Consider the following 17,332-nt stretch of genomic DNA (forward strand, 5'->3'; position numbering starts at 1 on the left):
GCCAGAAGTCAAGGAGTTTATTAGGAGACTAATTAGATAATCATTGTACTAGGAGCCCTAGCTTCGGCATTAACTAGCAAAAGTAGATTAGAGGAGCTCCAAATCTCCTTTCAGTAATGATGATGATGATGATGATGATGATGATGATGATATATAGCTAAATTTACATAGTCAGCCTTACAACAATCCCCTGAGGTGCTGTTATTGTATTCTTTCACTCCTATTTATCCCTTTTGCAGAGAAAATAACTGAGGTTGAGATTGGCCCAGGGTCACACAGCTAGTAGGCATCTGGGGCAGGATTCGAATTCAGGTCTTCCTGACTCCAAGCTCAGCGTTCTATCCACTGCATCACCTTGCTGCCTACGAAATCTATGAATTTTCTGACACTGAATCTAACGCACGTAGCACATCACCTTGTCACCCTCCCTAGGGCAAAGGCAACATTCCCCCCACCCCACTCCCGGAGTGGTATGACCCCGCCCTGAAACGTATTATCCATTCTGGAGAGGGGCCTGGCTTCTGGACTGCTGCATTCTCCTGAGGGGGACGGGGGATGGCGAGCTCGCGCGCTGGGCACGCTGGACCAGCTGGCCAGGGCCTCAGCCTGCAGCAGCAGCTCCTGACTTGCACATCCAAGAGAGGCTTGGAATATCCGGGAGAATCATCTGCCTGTGAGGGACTGAAGTTCCGGGACTCGGCCGGCAGGTGGCGCCGTAGCTCTCACCGCGTTGAGTGGGAATCTGGAGGGGATGACACTCCGGGCTAATGACCCCAGAGGACCGGGGGGAAAAAGGGAAAGCCGGCGCGGCTGGACCCGGAGGCGGAACGAACCACGACTGGGAGGGGTGGGGGGGGAGAGCGTGAGGAAGGGCGGAGCCACGTTGCGGGGGCCGCCCAGCCTCGCGCTTTCCCCCCTCGCCCGGCTTCCGCGGGTGGTTTCTCCCATGCGCTGCATTCGCTCAGTGTCTGTCTCTCTCTCTCCCGGTCTCTCTCCCGGTCCCCAGGCCGCGGGGGGGCCCTCGCATCCGGCGTGCGCTCGCTCTCTCGCTGTCCGCCAGCCTTCCGATCCGTCCCCGCCTGCTGCCGCCGCCGGGATGCTGTGGCTGCTGGTGGCGCTGGGGCTGGCGGCCGCCTACTTCTCCCTGCTGGACGGTTGGTACCTGGTGCGCGTACCGCTGGCTGTGCTACGCGCCCGCCTGCTGCAGCCGCCCGTGCGCGACCTGCTGGCTGAGCAGAGCTACGCCGGCCGCGTGCTGCCCTCCGACCTGGACCTGCTGCGGCACATGAATAACGCGCGCTACCTGCGCGAGGCGGACGTGGCGCGCGCCGCGCATCTGGCACGCTGCGGGGTGCTCGGGGCCCTGCGCGCGCTCGGGGCGCACGCGGTGCTGGCCGCCTCCTGCGCGCGCTACCGCCGCTCGCTGCGCCTGCTGGAGCCCTTCGAGGTGCGTACCCGCCTGCTCGGCTGGGACAGCCGCGCCTTCTACCTGGAGTCCCGCTTCATCAGTGGCCGCGACGGCTTCGTGTGCGCGCTGCTTCTCTTCCGCCAGCACGTGCTGGGCACCACACCCGACCAGGTGGTGCAGTACCTGTGCAAGAGGCGGGTGAGCGAGCCCTTACTCCCCGCTGGTCCGGACCCTCAGCCGACTACCCTCCCTGGCATTCCTGAATGTGCAACGCCCCCCTCCCCAAGAGAGCTTCTCTTGGATGGCATCCTCCGAGAAGACATTCCTGCATGTACCAACACCTTCCCCCACCCTCTAGAGCTCCCCCCCCATGGGATCTCTACTTGCACCAACTCCCTCCTTCTAATCCCCACCAAAGTCCCTCATGGCATCCCCCAAGCAGATATCCCTGCATGCAACATCTTCCCCCTAGAACTCCTTCGGATGGCATCCCCGCATGTGCCAACATCCCCTTCTAACTGACCCTTCCCGGTGCCCCCTGAATGGCATCCCCAGAGCATACATCCCTGTCTGCACCAATTATTCCGCACCCCTAGCTCCCCATGCATGACCTGCATTGTACCCCCAGCGGCCTCGATCCTATACACAGTCAGGCATCGTGCCTCGTTTGCCTCCTGCATCCCTCCGCCTCCAGTCTCCTGTGCCCCCCTGCCATCTCCTAATAGTCCAGGGCAAACCCTCTAGTAAATGTTTTTTTGGGCCCTCTGGTTCTATTGTACCCCAACTGATGTCTTCCGTCTTCTCCCTTCTCACCTGCTAACTCAGTGTCTCTTGTTCCCTTTGCTCAATCCTCTGCCTCTTCTACTCTCTGTCCCTACCAGTTCTCCCCATCACCACCATCTAATTTTCATCTTAATTTACATGGCCTATGATCATAAAATGTTAGGGCTGGGAGCTCCTTTAGAATATAAAACAGAATGTCAGAGCTGGAAGGGACCTTAGAACACAGAATGTCAGAGCTGGGAGGGACCTTAGAACACAGTATCAGAGCTGGGTAGAAACTTAGAATATAGAAAATCAGAACTGGGGCATGGGGGTGGGTGGGGAAACCTTAGAATACAGAATGTCAGAGCTAGGAGGTCAGAGTAGAAACTCAGAATATAGAAAGTCAGAGCTAGGAGGGACCTTAGAACACAGAATGTCAGAGCTGGAAGGGAACTTAGAACATAGAATGTCAGAGTTGGGAGGGACGTTAGAATAGAGTATCAGAGCTGGGTAGGAACTCAGAATATAGAAAGTCAGAGCTAGGAGGTATCTTAGAACACAGAATGCCAGAGGTGGGAGGGACTTTAGAACACATTATCAGAGCTGGGTAGGAACTTAAAATATGGAAAGTCAGAGCTGGGAGGGACTTTAGAACACAGAATGGCAGAACATAGAACTTGACATTCTGGTTGCTGAGAAGCCTTTTGGAATGTAGAATGAATGAAGAATGTCAATTCTGGAAAGGCCCTTGGAATGTAGAATGCCAGAGCAGGGAGGGCCATTTGTCTGTAGAGTTTTCTATTAATTCTAGCAGCTTCTTGCCTTGTCCCGCATAATCTTCCTGGACTACAGCCACATCCATGTCGGTTAAATGTAATGGAATAAAGTCTAGACTTTGGAACATGGAATTCCAGCATGGCCTTAGAATACAGAATGCTTGTAATTAATAACCTGCTATGTTTAAGGCCTTGTGCAAGTCAGTGAGAAATACAAAGTGCAAAGGATTCGGCCCTCAAAGCACTTGTACTCAGCTGGGGGGGGGGATTACTGAATACATTCAGGTAAGAGACTAGAAGTTAGTTTGAGGAGGGAGGGAGCCCTAACTACTGAAGGGATTGGGGAAAGCTTTTTGGTGGGATGGCATGGTGGCAAATGCCATAGACTTGGTGTCAAAGGAGACTTGGGTTCAAATGTGAGTTATTATTATTGATTACATCTCACTTCTGAATTTGCGTCTTCTGTGACAATTGGCAAGTTACCAAACCCCTCTGTGCCCCATCTCTATATTGAATTACATATAATTATAATATATGATATGTATAATTATTTACATATATATTTACATTTATATAATTCTTTACTTGGTTGTTAGGATGACGTGATGACATATGTAAAGTGTTTCTCAAACCTTAAAGGGCTATATAATTATGAACTATTATTATAGAATATAGAAAGTCAGAGCTAGAAGGGACCTTGGAATGTGAGGCCTGGGAGTTACTTTAGAAGATAAAACCAGGGGCTTCCAGGGAGACTTGACCAAGGTCACAAAGCAGCACTAGAAGCCGGGGGTCCTGACTCCCCTAGGGTTCAGGGCTCTTGCCACTAATCCTGGCCCTGCTACGGACTCGCTCACCATGTGACCTAGGGCAGAAAAACTGTCGGGGTAGACTGTCAAGGGAGGGGGTTGGATTATGTAATCGCAGAATGTGAGAGCTGGAAGAAACCCCAGGGATCCTTTCACATCATCTCCTCATTATCATTCATCAGAAAAGCTTACATTGCTCCATATTATTTCAATTGCTTCCCTGTGAGGTAGATGAATTAGTGATTGGGGCCAATTTACGGATGAGAAAACTGAGCCCTCCAGAAGGGAAGGAAATGGTTTAATGAGATCCAGATAACAAGTGGTAGATCACAGATCTCCTGAATCTTCCTTGGTGTTTAAGCAATGACAGCATTTCAGGACATTTGAGCCAAATAGGTAATTCTGAGCAGTTCTGAGCTTAACCTGCAGGGTCTGAGAATAGGGAGGAGGACACAAACCCAAAGTCAGGGAGTTTCCAGAATCCCAGAATTAGGAAGGACCTTAGAGAGGTTATCTAGTCCAACCCAGAACTGGGCATAAAGTTCCTCTATAATGTCCCAAGTCAAATGAGATAATAATAATAGCGCTCTATTATCTCGTGCTTTAAGATTTGCAAAACACTTAACAAATATTATCTCATTTGATCCCCCAACCACCTTGGGTTTACAGGTGAGGAAACTGAGGCAGGCAGCGATGAAGTGACTTTCCCAGGATCACATAGCTAGTGAGTTTCTGCAGTTGGATTTGAACTCAAACCTTCCTGACTCCAGACTCACTGTTCCTCCTAGCTAGCTACCTACCATCAGAGTTGGCTCTTTGCTCTTTCAGATCATTCTCGTGTTAGGAAGTGTTTCCTTATGTTGAAATCGGCCTCTCCCACTTATATTCATCGATCCTAGTTCTCTCTGTGGTCAGGCAAACCGTGTCTTACTCTTCTATGTGATACCTCTTTAGCCACTTGAGCATAGCTGTCATATTCCCCCTAAATCTTCTCCTTCCGAGGCTAAACATCCTCAGATCAGCTCCTCCTCCTGTGACCCTGTCTGTGGTTATCTCAGCCTCTTGGTTACCTCTTGGATACCTTAAAAGATCCTTCATCTGAAAAAGAGGCACCCAGGATTGAACTCAGTACTCCTTCTATGGTCTAACCTGGGCCAAAAACCGTGGTGCTTGCTATGGCCTCTGTTCTTGTGGCTTCTCTGTACCTCTCAGTGCACCCAGAGAGAGAGCCTAGTTAACCTTTTTAGCTCCCATGTCATGCTTCTGATTCATATTAACCTTGCAGGCACCAAACCCCAATTCCTTTTCATGTAAATGTGGCTGTCTCACTCATTCTGTTCTCCAGTTAATTTTTTGGGCCTGAGTGTGACACTTTTCATTTGTCCATGTTGAATCTCATCCTAATCAAAAGGAATCCTGGCTTATCAGGATCTTTTCAGACCTTGGCCGGGTTATCCAACCTGTGAGCTGTCATACCTCCTAGACTTTGTGTCATCTGCACTGTTGACCATGCCATCCATCAGTGCCTTCATTGAAGACAAGAGGTCTTGGACCCGTTAGGAAGTCTGGTGAAAACTAGGGACCCCATCTCAGAATGATGTTTCCTAAATAATTTAAGGAAATGCTAAATTTCAGTTAGATGTTGGTGACAAGAAAGGTGCTTTTATATTTGCATTCAAGTTCATGGACCTTCAGTGCAAGCCATTTTCATCTGGAAGCCTGTTTCTTCCTCTGTAAAATGAGGGATGGTAATGCTTGAATGACCTGTCTTGGGCAGTTATGAGGAGGAAACTGCTTTGTAAACTTTAAAACACCATAGGCTATGAATTGTGTTTAATCATCATTTCCACGTCTACTCTAGCACCTAAATGAGGCTCCTTAGTGACCTTAGAAAAGGGTGGGGGTGGGGAGAATTCTAATAGGAGACACAGGAAGACCTGAGTTCAGATGTAGCCTCCAGACAGGGGAGAAGACTCCCCCTGGACACTTGATCTGGCCCTGGAACGAGGAGCAGGAACTTCAGGTTTGGAGGAAAAGGAAGCCTTGGGTGTGTGTAGACGAGTTTGGCTGGGATCAAGAGGACGCTTCCACAAACATGAGTTTGGGGCCTGGAACACTAGCTTGAGGGCTTTCAGCTACGTGTTTTGGGGTACTGGGAGCAGTATCTATAGGAATCTCAAGGTTTTGGAGTGGGGAAGGACTCGCCAAGAGCAGTTTCAGGCAGTGGAGGCTGGCATTTTGTGCAGCATACAGAGAGACTGGTGGTAGACATCTGTCATCTGTCCTGAGGGGACTATGGGAGTGCTGTGATCCAGGCCCCTCGGGGGCAAGGTGAGGCTTGTCCAGCAGCCAGATGGAGATCATTGAGTCTGGTGCTTGGCGTGGCAGGGCTTGTGAACCTGGATTTGAGGAGGTATTTTAATAACTATATTTCAATATTACTAGTTTCCTTTGTGCCTGCCACCTAGTAAGTGATTGATAAATGTTTACTGATTGATTGTAATCCTTTGTATTTTATTTTATGCATTGAAAAACATTCTTCTGAGAAGGGAACCATAGATTTCACCAGATGGCCAAAGAGGTCCATGTCGCGAAAAAAGCTTAAGAATCCCTCACGTATAACAGAGTTCATCTAATCTAACTCCCTCATTTTATAGTGGGGTAAACTGAGTGGAGCTCACAGCAGCTAGGCGTCTTGCCCAAGGTCACAGATGGGCTTTGAACCCAAGTCTTCTGATTCAGAACGTAGTGTGCTTCTCATTGCATTCACCCCGTCTGATCCAAGCGCACCTGGACCCCTGTGACCTCTGGTGCAATGGGTAGAGCCCTGGGTCTGGAGTCAGGAAGGATCTGGCTTCAGACACTAGCTGTGTGACCCCTGGGTGAGGCTTTTAACTGCTTCCTGCCTCAGTTTTCTCAACTGTAAGATCGGTCTAAACATTTATGGAAGGAAGAAGTGCAGTAAGCTGACCTCTAGGGTCTGATAGCGTCAGCTGGACCAGACCAGGTTGTCTACCTGTAGCGTGCCAGCCGCTGTACAGTTTGATCAGATGAATGCATCCAAATGTTTTTGGATCTGGCGCAGAGGGAAGGCCATGAACAGGGGTAACCAGGGAATAGTTCCCTGAAGACATTGGCCTGGAAGAGAGTGGGTGGGATGTGGGGAGTTCATTCCAGGTCAAGGCAGAGAACAGTCCTAACTGCATGTGGAGGCAAGAATGAGCTTGGTGTGTGTCGGAGACAGGGAGGTGCTCTGATCTGCATTGGCTCATTGGTTCTAGAACTGGAAGGAACTTTTTAGAGATTATCTAGACCAGGGGTGGAACCTGCTGCCTCGGCCGTCTAGGTCCTCAAGTGCAGCCCTTTGACTGAATCCAAATCAGAAGTTCTGTGAAGTTTGGATCCAGTCAAAGGGCAGAACTTGAGGGCCTAGAGGGCCACATATGGCCTCAAGGCCGCAGGTTCCCCAGCCCTGATTGAGACCCGGGGTTTTTTAACCTTTTTTTTTTTATTGTCCTGGATCCCTTTGGCAATCTGGTGAAGCCTATGGACATCTCAGATTAATGCTTTAAATGCATAAAATAAATTACATAAGATTATAAAGGAGACCATTTATATTAAAAGTTATTGTTTTTTTAAAAGGTCATGGACCCCCTGAAATCTGTCCATTAACTCCTGGTCTAGGCTTATCCCCACCCCTCATTTTACAGAGGAGGCCCCAGAAGAAGAAGTCATTTGCCCAATGTTAGGGTAGTAAAGATCTGATGTACCCAGTGATAGGTAGTAAGTGGTCCTTCTGGAATTCTGAAGGAGGTTCCCGGTGCTGCTGGACCTGGGCAGTCATTGTCACTCAGAAGTCAGGGACAGAACCCTGGCCCCACCCTGGCATGGACCGCAGGCCAAGGCAGTCAGCAGGAGCTTCTTAGCGGCAGAGCTAGAAGTCGAGGGGCCCTTGTGGATCAGAAGCCAGGACTGGGAGGCCACTGCCAGGACCCATTTTGGCCCTCACCTGTCTGCTTGTCCCCCACAGGTGGAGTCCCCCGAGCTCCCCGAGGATCTGCAGCACTGGATTAACTACAACGAAGCCAGCAGCCAGAAACTCCGGGCGGAATCTGGCCTCAGCAGCACCAAGGATCAGTAACAGGCCGGCCCCTGCCCTTTCCCCGTCCCTCTTCTTGAGGAAGGAACGCCAGGGCCCCTGTCACTTATTAATTTATTTTCTACACATTTGCACTTGTCCACTGGGGCTGGGATTCTCAGGGAAGGGATGGGAGGAGGTCAGGGAGGCTTCTGTCTGACCCCCTACCTGGGCAGGGCCAGATTGGGTGAACTGAGGGGAAAGGAAAGGTCAGGCAGGGGCTGTCATTCCTATATTACAGAAATGGAAACTGAGGCCCAGAGTACAAAAGCAGCTTGGCCAGCTTGACAGCAAGTCGCTAGCAGAGCCTCTGGCCCCTGCGCCTCTCAATTCCCAGTCCTGGGCTCTTTTCTGTTTCTCTTCCTATGCCTTCTTTCCTTGATTTTACTATTTATGCCTCCCATGGGGCTTTACTCTTCAAGTGAACAATCTGCCTGGAAAGCCCCTTTACTGACTAACTTGGGGTGGTGGAAAGAGCCTTGGGTTCGAATCTCAGCTCTTTCATGATCTCACTATATGACCTAGGAGAGTCCTTTCCTCTCTCTGGGCCTCTGTCTCCTTTTTCATAGGATTTAGAGGATTTGGGGCTGGAACTGACCTTAGAGATAGTCTAATCCAACTGGCCTTACAGAGGGGGAAACTGAGGTCCAGAGAAGGGAAATGACTCCTATAAAGGTTATGCAGGGAGTGAGTAGTAGAGCGATCAATTAGTGCCCCTTTGTCCCACACCATGCTGAGAAGAGCATGCTGGAATGCTCCTAAAGCCCCTTCCCACCCCAGACTCCCACGAAGTTGACTTTTCCAACAAGACAAGAGTCTTTTTGCTCTCTCTACCCTGAGTGGGGGTCCAGAACTGCTGTGTGGGCCTCTTTGCGAGGAGCAGGGGAAGAAGAGAGATTGGTGGCCAGCCACCCCACCTTGCCCATCCCTCAGACACCTGAATGTAGTGACCAGGTCTCTCTCCTACACAGGTTCCCCTCCAATAAGCACTTTATGGATGAGACTATATTTAATCCACCATACCAGATCTGTGTCAAGGCCTGTACATTTCTGTCTCTTCCTCCCAAGGAGCTGATGCTGGCATGTGGTCAGCCAAAACTGGGAGAGGGCAGGCCCAGCCAGGCAGGGGAAGCCCAGTCTCTTGCTTTTCTAACAAGAAGTGGGGACCTGAGGGCCCACGTAGAGCCATACTCCCCTCTGTCGTCCAGGCCTACCCTCCACCACTGCAGCCTCTGCTTGCCTTGTGGCTGCCCCAACAGGTGCCACAGGTACCACAGGTCCCAAGCTCTCTCCTGTGGCTGCCCCAACAGGTGCCCCAGAGACTCTAAGTCCCAAACTCTTTCTCCTGTGGCTGCCCCAACAGGTGCCCCAGGGACCACAGGTCTCAAGCTCTCTTTCTCCTCGGTTACCCCAGCCATTCTCATCCCCTGTCTCAGAAAAGCTGCAGTCTTTTTGTTTTACTTAAGAGAGAGATATTAAAAAGATTTTAAAACAAAATATCCTTAGGAGCCTATGGTCTCTTCATTCTTGGCGTCTCCTTGTTTCTGGTCCTTAAAAACACATTCATGCAGTCAAAGTCCTGGCCGTTCCAAAGAGAGGGAGATATTTTCATCTGCTGTTCTCACATTTCAATAATTCTTGAAGGTTTGCGAAACTCTTTGCTCAAAATCCTTTCTATGATAAAGGTAATATAAATGTTTCCACTTTGCTGATGAAAGAACAGCTTCAGAGCCATGAAGTGACTTCTGAGGGTCACACAGGGGGTGGGGCATTCAGAGAATATTCAGCACCTGTTGCAAGTGTGTGCACAGGGGGTAAGTGGCTTAGTGATCCATGCAGAAAGGCTGTTACCTTAGGGAAGCAAAAATGTTTCCTGACACCTTCCTGCTCCACAAGAAATGCTGGGAATCTGGCAAATCCTTATTAGAAATTGCCTCGAGGCAAATGCACTGCCTGGGAATCCATCCTTAGGCACATTGGCTTTGAATCAGGCCCTTGAACTCATGGTAAATCGGAGCAGATTTTTTTCAGTTCAGTTGAACCCTCTGCTAGAATCCTCACTACACTATGCTGTGCTTAGGTCTGGGAGAGATCACTAAGGTTGTCCTTGGCCTCTTGGGGATCCCAGTGTGGGAAGATGACACCCACACAGGTAATTTTCATTCATCATATTACATAAATGCAGCAAAGGGACAAAGTGTTGCATGAGATCTGAGAGGGAAAGGCATTAATGGTAGAGGTATCAGAGAAGGCTCCCCCGAGGAGGTGCGACTTGAGGAAGTATTTGGAATGCAGTGAGAGTTAGTGTGGTATAGTGGACAGAGAGCCAGCCTTGGAGCCTGTAAGAGCAGAGTTCAAATTCTGCCCCTGTAGGGCACTACCTGGATCACCAGGGCCAAGCCACAGCCCCAGGTTACTCCATAAGGCTACAGATGAGTTACCAGTTACGTATCATGGAGGAAGTTTCCCATAGGAGTTCCCAAACATGAAATCACAGATCTAGACCAAAATCAAGGAATGTCTGCACGAAGGGGGTAAGACAAGGAGGTCATTGTAGGCCTGGCCTGATAAAAAGTATGGAGGCGTGAGAGGACAGGATGTGTTTGAGGAGTGTGTGAGCCAGGAATGGGTAAACTGCCATTCCCCAGGACTGTTTCCTGGACCCCATACGAAACATACATTGCACTGATTGAGGCACATTACTTCTGAATCCTGGGTACTGTGGCTAGTCTTTTCTGCCTGTGCATATATAAAGTAGGTGCCAGATAATCTCTGAGTCGTCCTACCCCCTGGCTTCCCGAGCCCCCCATCAAACCTATGAGTGATGAGTGTCTGGGTCAACTGAATTCAAGTCCCAGCCTTGAAAGTGACCAGCCGCATGACCCTAGGAAGTCATTGTTCCTGTATCTGTGTAATGCGAACGCGTATATTACTCTGTCCTACCAGGGGTTTGTGAGGGAAAGGCTTTGTAGACCCATAACATCACATGGGTCAGTATATTGTGAAATTTGGAAAGCAGAGGACCTAAGTTTGATCCCTTACCATGCTGTGTGCTGATAGCTTTGGGGCCAGGGGAGGGATTTATTTCCTTCCTTTGGTCCTCAGTTATCTCATCTGTCAAATGGGAGTCATAGTTCCATATATTTAGATCTAGAAGGGACTATCAAATCCACCCACCACACTGTAAACCTTAAAATGTAATTGAAATGAGAGTAAGGAGAGTAAGACATAGTTGGTGGTTTTGAAAACAAAAACAACACCCTTCTTTTGAGCTCTTTGTGGCTTTTAAAGCAAGTTCTTAAGATGTGATTGATCGGGTGCTCTGGCAGAAGTTTCACTTGGACCTCCCCACCCCCACTCCCCCATGATTCTGAGCTGGGATTGGCCATCCTGGCCCCCGAGCCTAGCACTCCTGGCTTCTGACAGTGCTAGAAAGCCTTGGCATCCCACCTTGGCACACACCTGCTCATCTTCATTGTGGCATAGGTGTGTCTGTGAATCTGACTAAGCAACATGCCATAGGCATCTCTGTGCATTTTTTGAGATTAGCAGGTGGGTAGCTCCAAGACCCCAGAACTCCAGTCCCTTCATAAGGCAGACGTGGAACCCAGTCAGGCAACACTGGGTGCCAGCAAAGGGACTCAGTCCAGAATGATTAGAAATGGTGGCCGGGGAGTTGTCTTGTAAGCATGGTGGGCCAGAAGACCTTCAGGGAGAGTGTGTCCTCCCACGTGTCATTTACCCATCAGCCGTTTCCACCCACTGAAGGAGTACACGAGCTGCTGTTTAGTCATATCTGACCCTTCGTGACCGTATTTGGGGTTTCTTGGCAAAGATATTGGAGTGGTTTACCATTTCCTTCTCCAGCTCGTTTTACAGATGAGGAAACTGAGGCAAAGAGGGTTAAGTAACCTGCCCAGAGTCATACAGCTAATGTGTCTGAGGCCAGATTTGAACTCAGGGAGATGAGTCTTCCTGACCCCAGGCCCAGCACGCTATCCACTGCGCCAGGAAGCTCAGTGCCCCAGCCCAAAACGCCATTCATCCCACCCAGATTATGGTTGTGTTACAGCACTAGCTCAATTTTCCACACCTCCTTATGAGGAAAGAACCCTAGATTGGAAGGCAGGGAACCCTGTATTCGCGTGGAGCTGTCACTAACTGGCCAGATGACCTGGAGCAAGGGTTCAATGAGATGAGGTCCCTTCCAAATCGGGTTTTCTTGAGTTTCCCCCCAAGACTTTTGTGTGCTGATTGACTAGCTTAAGGCTGAGCCCAAGGAATACACATTGAAGGAATTTAGCCTGGAGGAGAGAAGGCTAGGAGTACTAGATTGTAACCTTCAAATATTTAAAAAAGGGTATTCTGGGAACAAGGGATTGAAGTGTTCTGCTTAGTCCCAGAGGGCAGATCCAGTAAAGGAGAGCTGGGACCTGGGAGAAAGCAGTTGCAGGAAGCCAAATTGACTAATTGTATAATATTTCAAGTGAGCACTGGGCTGCCTCAGGATGTGGCAAGGTGCTCTAGCTTAGGCAGGATGACCGCCTGTGGGGTGTTTCCAAGAGAAATTCTCTCCCCCAAGCAAGGTTGGATCAGACATCCTTAGAGCCCCCTTCCAATTTGGAAATCCTAGTTCCATTTATTCTCTGGGGAAAGTTTGCCTTTGATGTCCGGGAGCATAGAGCCTTGTGGGTAGAAGCTGACTTCTTCCCTGGGCCTCTGGGTATGACTTCAGTGCAAGATGAGTCAGCCAGTAGTTAATACTTTGAGAACTTACTGTTTAAAAAAAAAATCCTTGTGAAAGGTCCTCTTGCCTTAGTGATCTGCAACCAGCCTGCCAGCCTCTTCTAGGAGTTAATTCAGGGGACCTTTTCCTCCTTCCCCGCTCCCTTCCCAGAGCCTTCATCTTTCACCAGTGTCTGAGATTTCCAAGATCCTTGAAGCCTGAGACTTCTGGGCTTGTTAGGGTTCCTTGAGCCTACATGACTCACCTCTCCAATCCCTGCCCTATCTGGGTCCCCTTTCTGAGCCACCCTTCATAACTGGATGCCCCAATCTAGAAAGCTGCTCTTTCATCTCCCTTTTCCCTCATCTCCATGAGCTCCAGACCTCAAGAATGTTTCTCTCCAGGTATTCACAAGAGGAAAGTCAACTTACAGATTCATGAGGTCCCTTAAACTGCCTAGAAGAATTCTGCTTCCTAAGCTCTCCTTTCTAAAATTTCCCAGGCCTTATGCTTGTGGTGGTTGTTGTTATTGTTATTAGAGTGTAGAAGAAACCTTAGCAATCATTTATTGCAACCTCATTTATTATGTTTCTTTTTAAATTATGAATTTAAGCATCAACAAACATTTTGATAGTCAAAGAACAAAGAGCATTGCATATGGAACATTTTTTTTTAATAAGTGTATATTCATTTTAACAAGATAAGCAGCAAAATCACTCTGTCCCCTTCTGAACATTTTGTTTTTCTCCTGTGTTTTCAATGTTTTATTGATGCTCTTTTAAAAATTTTACTTTTTTCTGAATTTAGTGAACCCTCTAAAGGGCATTTCCATATACAAAGCAGAATAGAAAAAGAGTATTCTAAGTGAAACTGTGTATCTCCACTGTGTATAGCTTGCTTTTTTTTTTTAAAGTGTATAACAGATCCATCATGTCACTTTCAAAGCTGTCCTGCTTCTCTGTCTTCCTTTGAACGTTCTGCTCTCTTTTATGTTTAAAAAAATTCTGCAATGACCTTTTCTTTCCTTTCATCCTTTTTTTTTGGGGGGGGGGAAACATAACTGCTAGTTCCTCTCTTCTCTCCTTTAAAATAAAGAAGAAAAAATTCTTGCAGAAAATAAGCAAAACAAACGGACAGATTTGCCATTTCCAAAAACACACGCGTCATTCTGCACCAAGTCTTTTACGTTTGCTAGGAGATGGGCCGGCAGCACACTTGCTTTGTCGTTGGTCCTATGGTATCAAGGTTGACCATTGCACTGATCAGAGCCCTTAAATCTTTCAAAGCTGCTTGTTTGTCTTTATAGTGTTATTGTAAAAATTGTTCTGGTCCTGCTCAAATCTGTCCGCATAGTAGTGTATACAAGTCTTCCCAAGTTTCTCTCAAACCATCCCTTTGATCATTTCTTTTGATGAAATAATATTCCATTACATTCATATACCATGATTTGTTCAGCCGTTCCCAAATAGATAGGTGCCCCCTTTGTTTCCAGCTTTTTGCTAAAAGAAAAAAAAAAAAGAGCTGCTATAATTTATACACATAAGTCTTTCTCCTCCTTCTTTGATCTTTTTGGGGTATTGGGTTTGTAGTGGTATCACTGGATCAAAGAGAGTGTGCAGTTTAGTAACTTCTGAGGACATCGTTCCATTGATTTCTTCCCCCATCTCTATCACTACTTAGTAATTCACCTCCCACCCCTAAATAGAATTTCTCTCTGGTAACAAATAAGTCTAGTCAAACAAAGCTCACCAACGCATGGGCCATGTCTGAAAATATGTATTTTTTTTTTCATCCTGAACCCCTTCCACTTACTACCTTTGACTTTTGTCAAATCGCAACATTTTGGACACAGGTTTCCTTGTCTGTAATATGACCACATGACTTATAAGACTCACTTGGCTCTAAATCTGTGATCCTAGGACCTCTCTACCCAGAGGCAGGAAGCATGCTTCATGCATTTTTCTAAAGCCATGATTAGTTGCCACCTTTATCAATGAGCTAAAGTTTTGAAAATTGTTTTTGTTTTCATTATAAAACCCCTCCAATTTCTCTGAATCCTTATTTGTCATTTCTTATACCACAATAATATTCCACTGCATTAGTATATCACAATTTTTTCAACCTTCCCTCAGTTGATGGGCACCTCCTTTGCTTCCAGTGCTTTGCTTACAACAGAGAATGCCACCATAGTTGTTTTGTGTATAGCAGTCCTTTGCCTTTGTATTCTTTGGAATATCTTTCTAGTGGGGTGTCAGGTCCAAAGCAACCCCCTTATTGTTAAAGAAGGAAATTGAGGCCCTGGGTAACACTGCTGCTTTGTTGTGGAGCTGGGATTTTAACTCAGGTCCTTCAAATCTATATCAGATACTCTTTCCACTAAACCCACAAACTACAATTGATGCTTTTCCCCCACGCCACGGATACAGTGACCTGAGTCTTTATAACAAGATGCCTGACTTATGGCCTTCACATATTCCTCTTCCATCCCAAGGCTTGGGGCTTTCTGTCCTGGACATTCTGTTTTTGTGTAGTCTTCACCGTCCCTCTCCACCCTTACCTACTTACCACTTACTCTCTTCTTAGAGAAACTTTTCCATAAACTGAAGTTCAGAAAAAGAAGGGAACTTTATCATCAATTTCTCAGGTTACCACTATGTAACTTATCTTTTCTGGTCAATTTTGCAGGTAGGAGTTTGGAAGGGTAGAGGAAATAGATTTAGGCTGAATTAATAAGTTTTCTGGGTAACAAGAAGACTGGGAAAAAAATTTTTTAATACAGGCAGTGTGGTGTAATGGTAAGATCAGATTTACAATCAGAGGAACTAGATTCAAAGCTCTGCTCCTGTGTGACATTAGGCAAATCACTCTCCCTTTCTATGTCTTAGTTTCCTCAGCTTTAAAATACAGGCATTGTATTGGGTCTTCAAATTTCCCTGTATTTCCTGCTGGCTTTTTTCCTCCTTCCTGTCCCCTCTCTACTTTGGATAGAGAAAAGGGAGATGCCTAGTTAGATGGCCCATCACTTACATAGAAATGTAGGTGGGACACCAAGAATCTGCCATCAACCAGAACTGACTTCTTAATGGTTGAGGAGTTGAAGATTATAATCTAATGAAAAAACTTCTTCCAAAGTAACAGGTTGTGGATTTCCCAGTCCAACCCAACAAGCATCTGTTAAGAGTCTTCTCTGGGCAAGGCACCTTGCTAGGTACTGGGGACAGAAGGCTTCAGAAGCCTTCAAAGAGCTTACATTTTCTGGAAGGATACCTCTTATTGACATATATATTTGAGAATTTGAGGAGGGAAGAGAACACTATCAGGGAAATGGGGAAGGATCTTGAGATGGTGCATGAGCTTAGCGCTGAAGGAAGCCGGGTATTCTGAGACACAAAGAAAGGAGGGAGTGAGGGAAGGCATGGGGTAGAAGAGGGTAGATGGAGTGATGAATTCATGGAACAGCCCAAAGAAAAGCTTGGCTTCACTGGGGAGTGCCTGAAGGGAAATAGTATGTAACAAGCTTGGGGAGGTAGGCTGGAGCCATGAGTCTTCATCTTATCCTAAAGGCAATAGGACTGAAGGGTCTTGAACAGGGGATAGACAAGTCAGATTTGTTTCCAAGTTGGAGTTGGAGGTGGAAAGGGCAAGGACATTATGGGGCAAATGACACCACTGTGGAAGGGGCCATAAGACAGTAGCTGTGGTGTCAAAGCAATATATTGACTTGGGGGAAGTATAGAGACAATGTAGGCTAGGAAAAGTTGATCTCATAAAACAGGTTAGATGTTCCAGACCCACTCAGTCTGCACCAGATAGATTATTTTGTATAGTTCTAATGATCTTCCCCTGGTGTCTTATATCAGAATTTACATACACTCTTTTCCTCTGTAGGCACAGTAAATTCCCTGGCTTAGATCCAAGAGGTCTGCGATGTGGTAAGAGAAAGAGCGAGGGGATCCTGGGAGTGCTCATCTAGACACAGTGGCAGATAGGAGAAAGGGGAAAGTAATTAGGGAATGGGGATGGCAGGTCTCCAAGCCCAAGGGAAGAGGAAGATCAGTGGGCTCAGTGCCTCAGTTGGGTGTTGGAGAATCAGGGAGATTTGGGAAATAGTGGGAGATAAACAAGTCTTGGGCTCTGGCTCTTTGCGTAGTCTCATCAGCAGAGTACTAAAAGGTAGGAGCCGGGAAGGGTGTTAATGATCTGCCTTGAATTATGAATGCCTGGCATGGCCGTGACTCTCAGCATGGCTACTCCCTATCAGGGAAGGGGAGAAACCCCTGGCATTCTCTTTTGGCCAAGACACAGGGTCCTCGATGTGCATGTCCCCCCATGGAAGGAGCGAAGCCACTGTTTTAAAATCTAAAAGAGCTTGCACATGTGATTGAAGGGCAGCCAAGGGCTGGGCCTAGGAGAAGAGAGGCAGACAAAGCCAAAGAAATGAGTCCCCAGCAAGTCCCACTCAAGGACCAACTTTCTCCTCCTTCTCTGTCTTCTCTATCTTCTCTTCTGGCTCTAGGCATAATACTCCAAACCTTTCCAAGTCTTTTTTCTCTCCCAAAAACTCCATCTAGCTTCTCTCACTGGGAACACCACAAAGGCCCCCATCTAACCAGAGTCTGTGCTGTCTAGTGGACACAATGCCCCATGCCCGGCATGCCAGAACAAGGGGCAATTGCCATGAAGCTGTGTTACACAGGTAGCATTATTCTG

At 47.6% G+C, this 17,332-nt stretch overlaps 1 protein-coding gene across 1 annotated transcript; it reads left to right on the top strand.

The window, feature by feature from the left end:
* Positions 1-553: 553 nt before the first annotated feature.
* THEM6 (thioesterase superfamily member 6) lies at positions 554-9,395 on the top strand. Its single transcript, XM_020994980.2, has 2 exons — positions 554-1,606; positions 7,789-9,395. The coding sequence occupies exons 1-2, from the start codon at positions 752-754 to the stop codon at positions 7,897-7,899; spliced, it is 966 nt and encodes a 321-aa protein (XP_020850639.1). The 5' UTR covers positions 554-751; the 3' UTR covers positions 7,900-9,395.
* Positions 9,396-17,332: the final 7,937 nt, after the last annotated feature.

This window comes from Phascolarctos cinereus, unplaced genomic scaffold (assembly GCF_003287225.1).
Source record: "Phascolarctos cinereus isolate Bilbo 61053 unplaced genomic scaffold, phaCin_HiC Scaffold_4;HRSCAF=312, whole genome shotgun sequence".
In the NCBI taxonomy this organism is placed as follows: Eukaryota; Metazoa; Chordata; class Mammalia; order Diprotodontia; family Phascolarctidae; genus Phascolarctos; species Phascolarctos cinereus.